The sequence below is a fragment of the Pteronotus mesoamericanus genome, unplaced genomic scaffold, assembly GCF_021234165.1.
Source record: "Pteronotus mesoamericanus isolate MK-2021 breed Mesoamerican mustached bat unplaced genomic scaffold, CSHL_Meso_final contig_263, whole genome shotgun sequence".
NCBI classification, from domain to species: domain Eukaryota; kingdom Metazoa; phylum Chordata; class Mammalia; order Chiroptera; family Mormoopidae; genus Pteronotus; species Pteronotus mesoamericanus.
Window position 1 is genome coordinate 6,431,135 of NW_026555112.1, and position 12,189 is coordinate 6,443,323.

General features: G+C 39.0%; 1 protein-coding gene across 3 annotated transcripts in view; it reads right to left on the reverse strand.

Annotated features, from left to right (window-relative positions):
- Window positions 1–12,189, reverse strand: part of TDG (thymine DNA glycosylase) — a 19,591-nt gene continuing 7,402 nt past the window's right edge. For 2 of the 3 annotated variants that reach the window (XM_054574608.1, XM_054574610.1), the window contains exons 2-10: window positions 10,852–10,994; window positions 7,751–7,986; window positions 6,890–6,959; window positions 5,577–5,712; window positions 5,297–5,379; window positions 5,124–5,218; window positions 2,919–3,090; window positions 2,383–2,508; window positions 1–1,961 (exon numbers count right to left, since the gene is read on the reverse strand). In XM_054574608.1, the coding sequence (XP_054430583.1) occupies window positions 1,828–1,961; window positions 2,383–2,508; window positions 2,919–3,090; window positions 5,124–5,218; window positions 5,297–5,379; window positions 5,577–5,712; window positions 6,890–6,959; window positions 7,751–7,986; window positions 10,852–10,994 (1,195 nt within the window). In that variant the 3' untranslated portion in view covers window positions 1–1,827. The remainder of the gene's footprint in view (window positions 1,962–2,382; window positions 2,509–2,918; window positions 3,091–5,123; window positions 5,219–5,296; window positions 5,380–5,576; window positions 5,713–6,889; window positions 6,960–7,750; window positions 7,987–10,851; window positions 10,995–12,189) is intronic. The other variant, XM_054574609.1, reaches the window with a different exon arrangement.

The window sequence follows — 12,189 nt, forward strand, 5'->3', positions numbered from 1 at the left end:
TATAAAGGAGGAAAGAATACCAGAAAGTCTTGCTACAGAAAAGCCTGCAACTTAAGGGTAATCATTCTTAACATCTTTTTATTGTAAAAACCATCAGACTTTCCAGTGAATTTAAAAACTTTTTCAATATTATTTAATGAAAAAGTCTCACATTGTCATGTACAGGATATATCAACATTTACTCATCTGTCATATTTAATGAAAACACCATCGTTGTAGTTGGAAAATCCTCAAACCTATTCTCCAGTGAGTGTCCATAATTTAAAGGGTATTTTCTCCACTTAAATAAAAAAAAAAAACCTATTGTAAGGCTACAAATTATTATATACCAAAGCGATACCTAGTTACATGCTTTACATAATCCCATGAAAAAATAATTCAATTGTTCCTAATCCCTGATGCAAGGCACTTCAAAGCACCTGCACAAAACATCCATGTAAACAGCAGTACAGTACAGGATTTAAATAACATGAATGACTTTTACACAGCTTGATCTAGACTAAAGGAAAATAAAATCCATCATAGCCACAGCTAAAGAGCATGTTAAGATTCACAACAAGGATTTGTTTCTCTTATTATAAAAAACAGACCATATAATCTTTTAGGGGAAAAAAGAAAAACACCCGATAAACATTTTCATATTGAAAAGCATGCTCCTTGGGTATAAGTGATCAGGAGTAAATGCAAATGGCATTTCCAAATACCCAGCTTTATATCTGCCAGGCCTAGCCATCTGGACTATATTTGTAGCACCTTGGAGAACGCATTAGAAAACCACAAAGGTACATTACTTCAAAACCACCTTGCCATAAGGTTAACTTAGTCCACAGTAACAAAGAGCAATGATGTAGAGAAAGGATTTTTTAAATTCCTGGCTTATTAGATTTAACTAGCGAAAATATTCTGTATCACTTATATCAGTACATCTCATGTACATAAAGCACCAGTTTGAATAAGATTATTGAACACCTCCAGCGTCGTGTTGCTCAGCCTGAAGGTGCATTTTTCATCACGTTCCGTGTTACACCCTTAGAGCCAAGGAGGATAAGATTTGAATGGTGGTAGATGTGGAAAGAGAAATTCAGTTCCTTCCCTATCAAATGTATGTCTCTCAAGTAAAACACAGATGTAGTAACAATATTTAAAAGGCCTGCCGCATTCTCTGGAGCCCACCACCCCGGCAGAAGAGTTTCTGCCTCTTAGAGGAAGGAGTACACACAGGGGTGCGGAGGCCAAAGCCAGGGTGCAATGCCCTGCCTGGTAAGGCCAGGACAGCCTGGCCGCTGCAAGGCCACCCTCTACATTTGTACGAGTGAGCAGCTCTCACACATGGTCACCGCTGGTAAAGAGGTCTGAGTGCGCGCGCGACTCCACTGAGGCTTGGCTTCACGTGAGTCTACACATCCACCTCTTTACCGGGGGTAATTCTTATTATGAGTATGCCCTTCTTAGGCATAAAAGGGATAATGGTGTATCTAGATTTATGCACCGTTAATAATCAAATATAAATATTCAGACTGTTGCATTTTAAAATTACAGATTAAAAGTGACTCCCAAAAGAAAATCAATTTCTTCATAAATGAAAAAGGCTTTATAAAATGCTGGAATGATGGTTAATTCAAATACAAAAACTCATATTAAAAAAAAAACCCCTACATTTTCCTTCCAAACTACTTAAGTTCATACAGTTGATTCTACCACGCAACTGTACTATGATTACATCATCAGAGAAAAACTCATAAAATACTTCAGTTAGCAAACTGAGGGCTGCTTCTTGACAACTGCATTAAAACTGCAGCATTTCAGCAGGGCTGAGAAGCACCATTCTTAAGCTTGGTTTCCTTCCTCCTGTTCTTGCATCCCACAGTGATTATTCATGGAAGGAATATGTTCTGTAAACGACTGGCTCAGCCACTGCCCATTTGGAATGTCACTGAAAGTTGATTCTCCACTGTTGGCTGCTGCAGGGAAGGGGGAAAAGGTTAGCTTATTCTGTGTAAAAGCGTTAAAATACCAAATTAGGAGATTGAACTCTCCAGTAAAGGACAACTGTTATTAAAATAGTTAAGCAAGCTTCTTGAATACAGTGATAAGTTTCTGTTCTATTTCCAGATACAGGACTAATAAATGCTCATTTTCACGGAGGAAAATACAACTAAGATGACTCATTAAAATTAGTGACTTAAAGAAAATGAGCTGTAAGTTTGTGTAGTTAGACATTAAATAACCACCACATTTTCTCTGTAAGTCACTATACAGATTTTTATATTACTAGTTAAGAATTACTATAATTTACTTTTTTGAAAGAACTTCCCTCCCTCCGCGCCCCCAATCCTGACAAAGCGAGTCTTTGAAAGCACAGACATAGGGAAAGGAACATACGTAGCCCGTTTGAAGAGAAGCTGCAAGGGTCACTGCTGTGTGGATTTGCACCATAAGCACCACCATACGCTGCTTCGTAACCCGGGTCATATTTTTCTTCCTTAACAGCCATCTTCTTTGCATCCTCTGTTGAGGAAGGTGAAGAGATTTAAAACAGAGTTTGTACAACAATTTTTAAAAGTAGCTTTATTTGGAAATCATGATCCTATCTTTTTCTTGAATGTTCATGTATACTGAGATACATCTTTTTCGCTTTTTATAACATATACTACCTTAACTCATAAGAACTAGTAGAGCCTTTAAGGTTTCACTTTAGGTGGGTGACAGTGTTTCTTACAGCCTCAACATCGGTAGCAGCACCAGATTAGGTGGAAGACCATAATAAAAGGAGATTTTAACAGTGGCTCATACCCATTATCAGAGCTCTCTGGCTGCACATATAACTGCTTTCCCTTCTCCTGCTGTTAAATCCCCAGCAGACTTCCTGCAGTGTCTGTCCACATGAAATGAACACAAGCATGACAACGGCAACACACCTTGGGCAAGCTGTAGGTCAAACGTGTACTGAACCTCCTGAACATCTGTGTTTCGTTCAATGCCTTTCAACTGATCCCTTAAGTCTTTCAGCTTAATATAGTAATGAACTTTGTCCTGGGCGCGAGGAAACTGAGCGCATCTTGCACTGGATGACGGCATCACATAGCAGAGCTGGAATCATAAGATTTTATAGTTACGGAATCTTGTAATTCTATTGAATCCCCTCCTATGGAGACTAGGAAATCTGTCTTTTTTGGGGTTAATAGCTTGATTCTTACCACATAACAATATATGAAAAATCAACAAAAGTAGCTGTGTTCGAGTTCAAATTTGTAATATTTACCCATTACAAAGTATTTTAATAAATAAAACACAAGGGGGCTAACCACCGTGTCCATCTATCCATTAATAGTCTTTTCTCTTCAGCAGTAAATACGGGGCTCACAGCTGCAAAGGCAGAAAAAGGCAGGGAAGTTTACAATGCAGCCTTCCCACCCAGCGGTCTCTGTCTGCCTGGCATTCACTCCTCCAGGGCCATCAAGGTCGCTAGTCGCAGAGGTAGTCCACGGCTGTCCCATCAAATGCGTCTGAACAAATAACTCTCCCTCACCCCTTTTAAAACACACACAAATGGTAACATGCTCTCTTCTCCATCCTGCACCTTGCTTTTGAGATAATTCTCTATCAGAATAAAAACAGCTCCTGTTCTTATAAATGTGTAGTGCTTTTCATATTTATTTAACCAGAGTCCAACTGTGGGCATGTAAGTGGCTTCCAATCTTTTAATATTGTCAGCTATGAAAAACCTTGTACATATTTTATTTAGAATATGTGTGTGTGTATCTGTTGGATAAGTTCCTAAAAGTGGCATAGGTAGGGAGAAAAATATTTGGATGGTAGCAACAAACTGTCCTTCAAGAGCGTAACTTTTATATGTAAAAAGTGAGACTGCTAGATTACGGACTTTCCAGGTACAATTTTCACTATTTTAAAATTGGTCTCCTTATCCTGTATTACAGAAAAAAAAATATTATTCAGTTATTTTATTCTGTTTATGAGGCTTTGATATATAGGTACAAATGCTATCAAGTTTTGTAACAGCACATTACCCAATCTCAGAATATTCTTCAATTAAAGGGATCCTGAAACTTGAAAAAGTAGATATTTTTTGTTTCAAAATTGAATCACTAACTTTATCAATAACTGAATATTTTAAGATAAAGAACAACATTTAAACAAAAGAAATGTCCTTACAGCTCATTGTAAGAGCTAAAACTACCCATCACGGTATGATTTAAGTTCACTTACTATCGCGCTGCTCCGATCACATGGACAGGAGCCTGGCACACCTGAGCCTCACCTGCCATTTAAGGGACAATAATGCACTGCTCCTTAGGAAACAGCGAACTCACATGTACAATTTTACCCATGTGGATGAGGTTAGGCCTCAATTTAAAGATCAATGCTACCACCCACTTGATCAATCACATACTTATGAGAAGTTAAAACCCGAAGAAAGGCAGAAACTTCATTCTGAGGTGTCCACAAATACCTGTCAGCACGCTGGCTTCTCTGTCATTTAAAATGCTGTCTATAACATGCGGGTTTCTGCACGCGTGCTATTTTTTTTTTAGGTTGTAAACACAACTAAAAACTGTGCTTAAGAAGCACAGTTTGACTCAAATGTCTGCAGAAAACCACTGTGTCATTTCACAATGCCTTTATGTGTAAGACAGTAGCACCAGGTGCCAGTCATGGTGGCCAGATGTGCCCGCAACTGGGCTGTGCTGTCGACATGGCTCTCAAACGACAGTGGAGCAATTAGGGTTTCACGAATGAGGACGTCTCCATTTACATGTCTGTTTCACAACTGAGTAAGGGCTAACTCACTTGAATTTGATAAGAATATGCCATTAAATATATTTTGAATGTAGGATGTGAGCCAACTCCTCTCAGTATTTAGCCAAATAACATAACACCATTTAAGGCATTTATCTGACAAATGTTTCTTTAGAAAGAGAAAATAAAAGCATATCAGTATCTAAATTAATTTATAAATATTAGTTCAAGTTGATATACAGCTATTATTCAACAAAATACAGTATTTTTGATGGCATAAATTACAATGGATAGAATAAAAAAAGACAAATTAGCTAGAAAAATTCGTATTTAGCTGATTTACAAATGTAATTTTAAGGACTTACAGTTTCTGTGTCTGGGATCTTATGAGGTTGAAGTCCAAATTCTAAGTTCTTAACCTTTACTCCAAAAACTTCTTTACTAAAAATTTCATAAATACCTAAAATGAAATACAAACATATTTACATTGCCCATCATGTTACCAAGGAAAAACAATAAAATTAAAAGTAAATCTTACATTTTCCATTAAACACTGCTATTCGTGGCTGATATTTCTGTAATTTCTGCACTAGAATACGTCCTCCTTCACGAAATTCTTTACTAAAATTAAATTAAAAAGTCATCAAAATATAAGTATGGCAGTATTTATAACGTACTGAATTCAGATAGCTTTCAATAAAAGATCAATTCACAGTTTGTTAAGCTCAGCTTGAACTAGACACATACGGTATTCTTAGAGTATGTGAGGCACCAGCATGGTTGAGGTTCCAACCTACAAAAATACATTATACAATCACCTGGAAAGATCCTTGCTTCCCGGTGTTGTCCTTTCCACCATATTGGTAAATCCAATGCCATACTTCCCCGGTAAAGTGTGATCATCCATATGGCTCAGCTGGACCTCACTCAGTCCTGACATAAACAAACACTTCCCTGTAAAAAAGAGGGTTTAGTTTATTTCCATAGATGATCAAAGGTTTCTGCCCTATGGATTGATGTGGTGGTCTATAACCTATTCTCGAATTTAAAAAAAAACAAAAAACCCAGATTATAACATAGGTCAAATACTATACCAAGCAATTACTATACGCTAGGTACTATGCTAAGCCCTTTGCATGTATTATCTCATTTAATCATCATAATTATCTTATGAGATACTACTATTATTACTTGCTTTTCACGGAGGGGACAAGGTAAATGCCTGCTGAGAATACATGCCCGTCAGTGTAGGAAACTCTGAAACAGTCCTCCTGTTTAATAACTGGTGATATTGCCACCTGCCCCGGAACACCTCAAACAGATAAACATACACTGACAGACTCAGAACAAACACCTTAACAGTGGAGAAAATGAAAAGTTCAAAGTTCTCTAGAGTGGGGGTGGGCTACGCAGAGGCGGGCAAAGGAGGAAAAACTGGGACAACTGTAACAGAATAACAATAAAATTTTATAAATAAATAAATAATAAAATAATGGAGACAAATGCTCTTCATTCCAAAAACATACTATTATCGTTTGCCCTAAATGTTTTTCATGTTACACTTAGATAGTCAACTAGTATTTCCTGAGGGCCTACACACAGCAAGCCTTGTTCTATGAGGCAGTGCTACTACGTAAGACGACTTATATACCGGACAACATGGCAGTAGTTATACTTGGTTTTAGGGCTCACTCTACATGTAGGACGGTGGTTAATACCATTTTCTGCTAGATATGAAGTATCCGTACAGAATGTCTCCAATCACAGCACTTCACTTGACGGCCAATGATCAGGCATTTCATGTCTCTTAGGAAACATGATCAGCAGAAATCTGGATCGATCAACAATGTGCTATGGTTGCTGTGTCTGTAGGTAACAACTAAAAAAAGTCTTTAAAAAAAGTAGTAAAACTAAGAGAAAGTACTCCTCTTCATGCCCCTCCACTCTCATAATCCAAAGTGTTAGCAGTGATGTGTCATTCTATGTGCACACAGAGAAAACATGTATGTATGTTTACAAATATATATGATCTCTTATTAAAAACACAATTAGGTATTTTTTAAAAAACCTAAACTATTAAGAAACATATCTAGTGTAAAAGTGAAATAATAGTAAAAAAGTAACCACTTACAAAAATGGTTTCCAGGTCCAGGGTAATGATGCCCTTTGTAAGCAGCCATTAGTCCTGGGTTTATGCCAATCTGAAAAAAAAGTTTATACATTTAGCAGGGTTTTGGCTCTAGGGTTTCTTTGGAGAGTGGCGGACAAAACTGAATTTATTAAAATAAAAATTTAATCTGGTATCATAAACAATATTGTTTATTACCTACTCTTGGCCTGAACAAGGTATCCCATTCCGAGGAAAGAAATTTCCCTTATGTTGAAAGTTTTGCTGTCGTTTTTAAAAACCAGTTTTACTCCCTCATATCTCCAGGCCCCGACTCCCACCCAACTGGGCTGAAAAGAAAGAGGTTCTGGAGCAATCGGTCCGCCTGATCCCAGGGCCAGCCACACACCTGCTTCTCAACTCTCACCGAGCAGCTTACGCCCCATCACCCACACAGCTGTCTGCATGCTGATGTTTCTTACAATCACAGACAGAAATCAAAGTTCACAACCAATGTTATCACTTATGGAGAACTCACATGTCATGCAACCTATGGGAATTAACACGGATTATTTAACTTAATTGCACCCCTGCGAGGGAGGTACTATTATCACCCCTGTTTCACCAATGAGGCAACTGGTGTTCAAAAAGGTTAAGGCTTGTCTAGGGTCAAACCCACATGGCAGGGATGGAAACCAGACTGCCCCACTTGGGAGCCCACCCCCTTAAGCACTCCCAAATAATACAACCTCGTGAAGGTGACACCATTCACTACCAAAAGGATTCTTAGAAATGGTCCTTTTCAGCAAAATTATTTGCACAGATAAAGGTTAGGTTAATCCACCAATGCTATTTATAAAACCGAATGAGGACAAAAATCCTTACAATCACAATGTCCAGATTGAAGGTCAAAATATCTGGGAGAGTCTTGGTCAAAAGTTCGGCTTCTGAAACACCATTAAAACGGTCAACTTTCCTTTTCACTTTAAAAGTGTCTGTAATTTTTTCTTGCTTTTCTTTTGATTTTGTGGACTTGGCAGACTTTTTGGCCTCGGCAGGTTTTTTGGGTTCCACTGGTTTTTTCGGTTGTGTTGTTTTTCTTTTCCTTCCCTTTGGAGTCTCTGAAACACAATGATTTCCAGGATGTGATGCAGAAAACCATAATTACAAACTCTAGGCTGCTTTCCCAGAAAACTCACCCTATCAACATTCTTTGTACCTTTCCCTTCTATTTCCCAGCATCAGTCTCTTCTACAATAGCTCCCCACTGTTTCACCCTAGAACTGGGTTCATGTGGCCCATCCCCTACTCTCCTTCCTCTACTGGCTCTTCTTGAGATGAAACCTTCCTAATAATCAGATTAATTTTTCACACAATCTTACCTGGCATCTTGGCCTCCCCTTGGATACAAAATATCTATGTACTATTTTATAGGAACTCTAAATGTAAATACATAAACAGTTAAGTAGACAAATAAAAGGATAAGGAGATACCAAAACAGAGGGGAGAGGAAACATTTTAACTCAATTTCCCCATAATTTCAGCAGTAGAAAGCCTCAAATAGCTTGTGGGCTGGTTTTAGAGATTATGAGTCGATACTCTGTTCCACACACTGCCAGAGAGGTAATTTCAGAGGTGCAGAGGATGAAGTCTCTGGCTGGCAGTATTTTTTCAAAAGGCAAGATCAGGGATCTGATCTCAGGACCTAAAGCAGAGTTTCTCAGTCTCAGCACTACTGATACCCTAAACTGAATAATTTTTGCTGGTGGAGTCCTGTCCAGTACATCATAGAATGTTTAACATTCTATATTTAACAGGAACCTTGGCCTGTGCCACTAGAGGCCAGTAGCACTCTGCCAGTCAAGACAATCAAAGGTGTCTCCAGACAATGACAAATGTCCCCAGGGGGCAAAAGTCACCTTGGAACAAACCACTGTCCCAAAGTATCCAACAGGAAGCCCAGGTTTTCTTCCCCTTAGTTCTTTAACATCTCTGCTATAATTTCTCAGGCTCCTACACCATGCCACTAATGTTTGGTGTTTCTCCACCCGGGCCTCCCATCCCTCCTTTCCACTCCTAGGCCAAGGGATCCCCCTTCACCAGCTTATGGCTGAGAAAGTACTTGGGCCGCCTGCCCAGAAGGCAGGAGTCAAGGGCAGGGCTATCGCCAATGCAGTGGAGTTAGACATGCTCCTGCAATCATGAACTGGAACTCTGAACACATTTCTCATACAGTCCTGCTGCACTGGGGAAAGCCATGACCTTCCCTCCACTCCCTAACCCCCAGATCGGTTCCCTTGCCTTCTAATTCTCTATCTCAGTGAGTGGTACCTCCTTCGTCCAACTGCATGGCACTTACTTCCAGATTCCTCTTTTTCCCTCGTCCCCCCAAGAAAGCCATTTACCATGGCCAGGTAATGAATTCTACCTCCTGAGCAGTTCCTAATTCTGTCCTTCTCCACCCCTTCAGGTCCTCTTTATTCTGTCCTCAGATTTCCACCACCCGATCTATCCTCTGTAATACTTGCAGACTGATATTTTTATTTTATTGATGGATTGACTGAATGTATTGGGGTGACATTGGTTATTAAAATTATATAGGTTTCAGGTATACATTTCTAGGCTGACATTTTATTTTTGAAATATTTTATTTATTTATTTTTAGAGGTATGGGAAGGGAGGGAGGAAGAGAGGGAGAGAAACATCAGTTGGTTTCCTCTCATACACCGCTGAGGACCTGGCCCATAACCCAGGCATGTGCCCTTCCCAGGGATGGAACTTGCAACATTTCAGTTCACAGGCTGATGTTCAATCTACTGAGCCACAGCAGTAAGGGCCAGGCTGGTATTTTTAAATGTCATTATACTAAAGTCACTCTTTGCTTACATTCTCTCAACGCTTCCTATTGTCTTCAGGATAGGATGTATTGGGCTGGCCAAAAAGTTCATTTGGTTTTTTCTGTAAGATGACTCTAGTAGCACTTAGTTGTCTTTAACTTCATTAGAAACAATTTTGTTTGCATTTAAAAAAAACATCAAAATTGGTGAATTTTTGTGTAGCCATTTTAATATTGAAGATGGAAGAAAATGAGTGACATTTTCAGTAATTATGCTTTATTATTTCAAGAAAGGTAACAATGCAACTGAAACGCAAAAAAAGATCTGTGCAGTGTATGGAGAAGATGCTGTGACTGATGGAACGTGTCAAAAATGGTCTGCAAAGATTCGTGCTGGAGATTTCTCTCTGGATGATACTCCACGGTCTGATAGACCAGTTGAAGTAGACAGTGATCAAATCAAGACATCCATTGAGAACTATCAACATTGTACCATGTGGGAGACAGCCGACATATTCAAAATATCCAAATCAGTAAAGTTATTGGTGAAAATAAAAAATGTGTCTTTTATTTTACAGAAAAAACTGAATGAACTTTTTGGCCAACCCAATGCATTTTTTTTTAGGTTAATCAAGCTTTACCTGCCCCCTATACTGGCTCATCTCTCACCATTTCTTTGCAATAACCCAGAATCCAATGATAGAGAATCACTGGTGTCACGCTTCTTCCTGTCTGTGCTTGGCGCATGCTTCTCCCTCGACCTGAACCTCTCCCCGCCCATTCTTCATGGGGATAAAGTCTCCTTGCCCTTGAGCTTGAGTTTCTGAGCTGCCCCTGAGTCTCAGTGTGAGTCAGGGGTCAACCCCACGGGCTCTCACAGCACCGTATGCCTCTCTTCACTGCGTTGTGTGCTGAGGCATCACGTGTGCTTACTTATTATTTCCCCCTAGTAGATTATGGGATATTCCAGGGTGGGATCCATGTTCTTTTATCCCCCCAAATCTATCACATGCCTGACATATACTAAGTACTTAAAAATGGGTTAAACATTTTAACACTAAAATAGAGCTAAAATCATAAGTAAACCCTTTCTTAAATAAACTGGCTAATCCAACAGCTAATTTTTCTATAGTGTCCCAGTGAAAAGTACCTTGTCTGGGTTCTTGAGCAGCAGCTGGCTCTGGAACCTCTGCTGGTATTTGCTGCTCGTTCCTGACTTCCACATTAGGAGCTTCAGCCATCATTTGTTGAAATGGGAATGTATAAAAAGCTTGAGGTTGCTGAAGGGAATAACTGAAAGAACAATGAAATATAATACAGGAGGATAAAATTACCCAACTGTGAGTTTAAATGATCAGCTGTAAAAAATTTGTCAGGACCCAAATATTTTGAAACCAGACTAGTATTTATTTAGGGTTGACAACATATGCAAAGTGAAGAGAAAGCTCTGTTCTCCTATGTACACATTCACCCAACCTTCGCTGAGTGCCTACTAACCAAACATTAATTAATTCTCACATTGTTTAATGACAAGATGTGTCATCAATAAAACTTGACAGTCCTGTCAAGACAGCCTGTACTTTCTCGGAAATGAGATCATGGGATTTTCTAGTAGAGAGACCTGAAAAGCCCACTAGTCCATAGAGGAACACAAAAACAGCTTGGGTTCCTACCTCCAGTATTTATTCCCCTTGTCACGAAGATTCCCCCCCATCTAACCCTCCTCCAGCCTACTTTTCCCCCAGGGTTTTGAGCTAAAATTAATATATAACATTGTGTCAGTTAAAGGTCTACCGCATATTGCCTTGATACACTTGCATATTGCAAAATGACTGCTACTGGCAGCCTTAGCTAACACCTCCATCCTGTCACATAATTACCATCTCTTTCTGTGGTGAGAACATTTAAGATCTATTCTCTTAGCAACTTTGAAGTAAATAATAGCATGGTGATCCTGTGCATTAGTCCCCAGAACTGGTTCATCTTTTTCTTTCTTTTTTTTTTTTACTTTACTGAATTTATTGGGGCGACGCAGGTTAATAAAATTATATAGGTTGCAGGTGTACAGTTCTATAATACAGCAACTGTATATGTTATTGTGTGTTCACCATCCCAAGTCAAGTCCCCTGCCATCACCGTTTATCCCCTCTTCATCCTCTCCTACCTGGAAGTTTGTACACTTTAACATCTCCCCATTCCCACCCCTCCTCCAATCTAATTTAAAGTTCTGTTTTGGTTTATTTGCCTGTTTATTTATTTATTCATTCATTGGATCTGTTTTTTAATTGTCTCTTGGATTTTGCTTTTTCTGCCACTAAATGAGGACTAGAAGTGAACATGTCACGAATGTCTATGAATTCATGGGGAATAAAACCACTCTAGATCTTTCTTCTGAACATGATTTAAACTTTGTTCAGAGTATTCTGTTTAATATAAGGAACAGAGGCCTTCACAGACAACAAATATTTCCCAAAAATATTTCTGATGA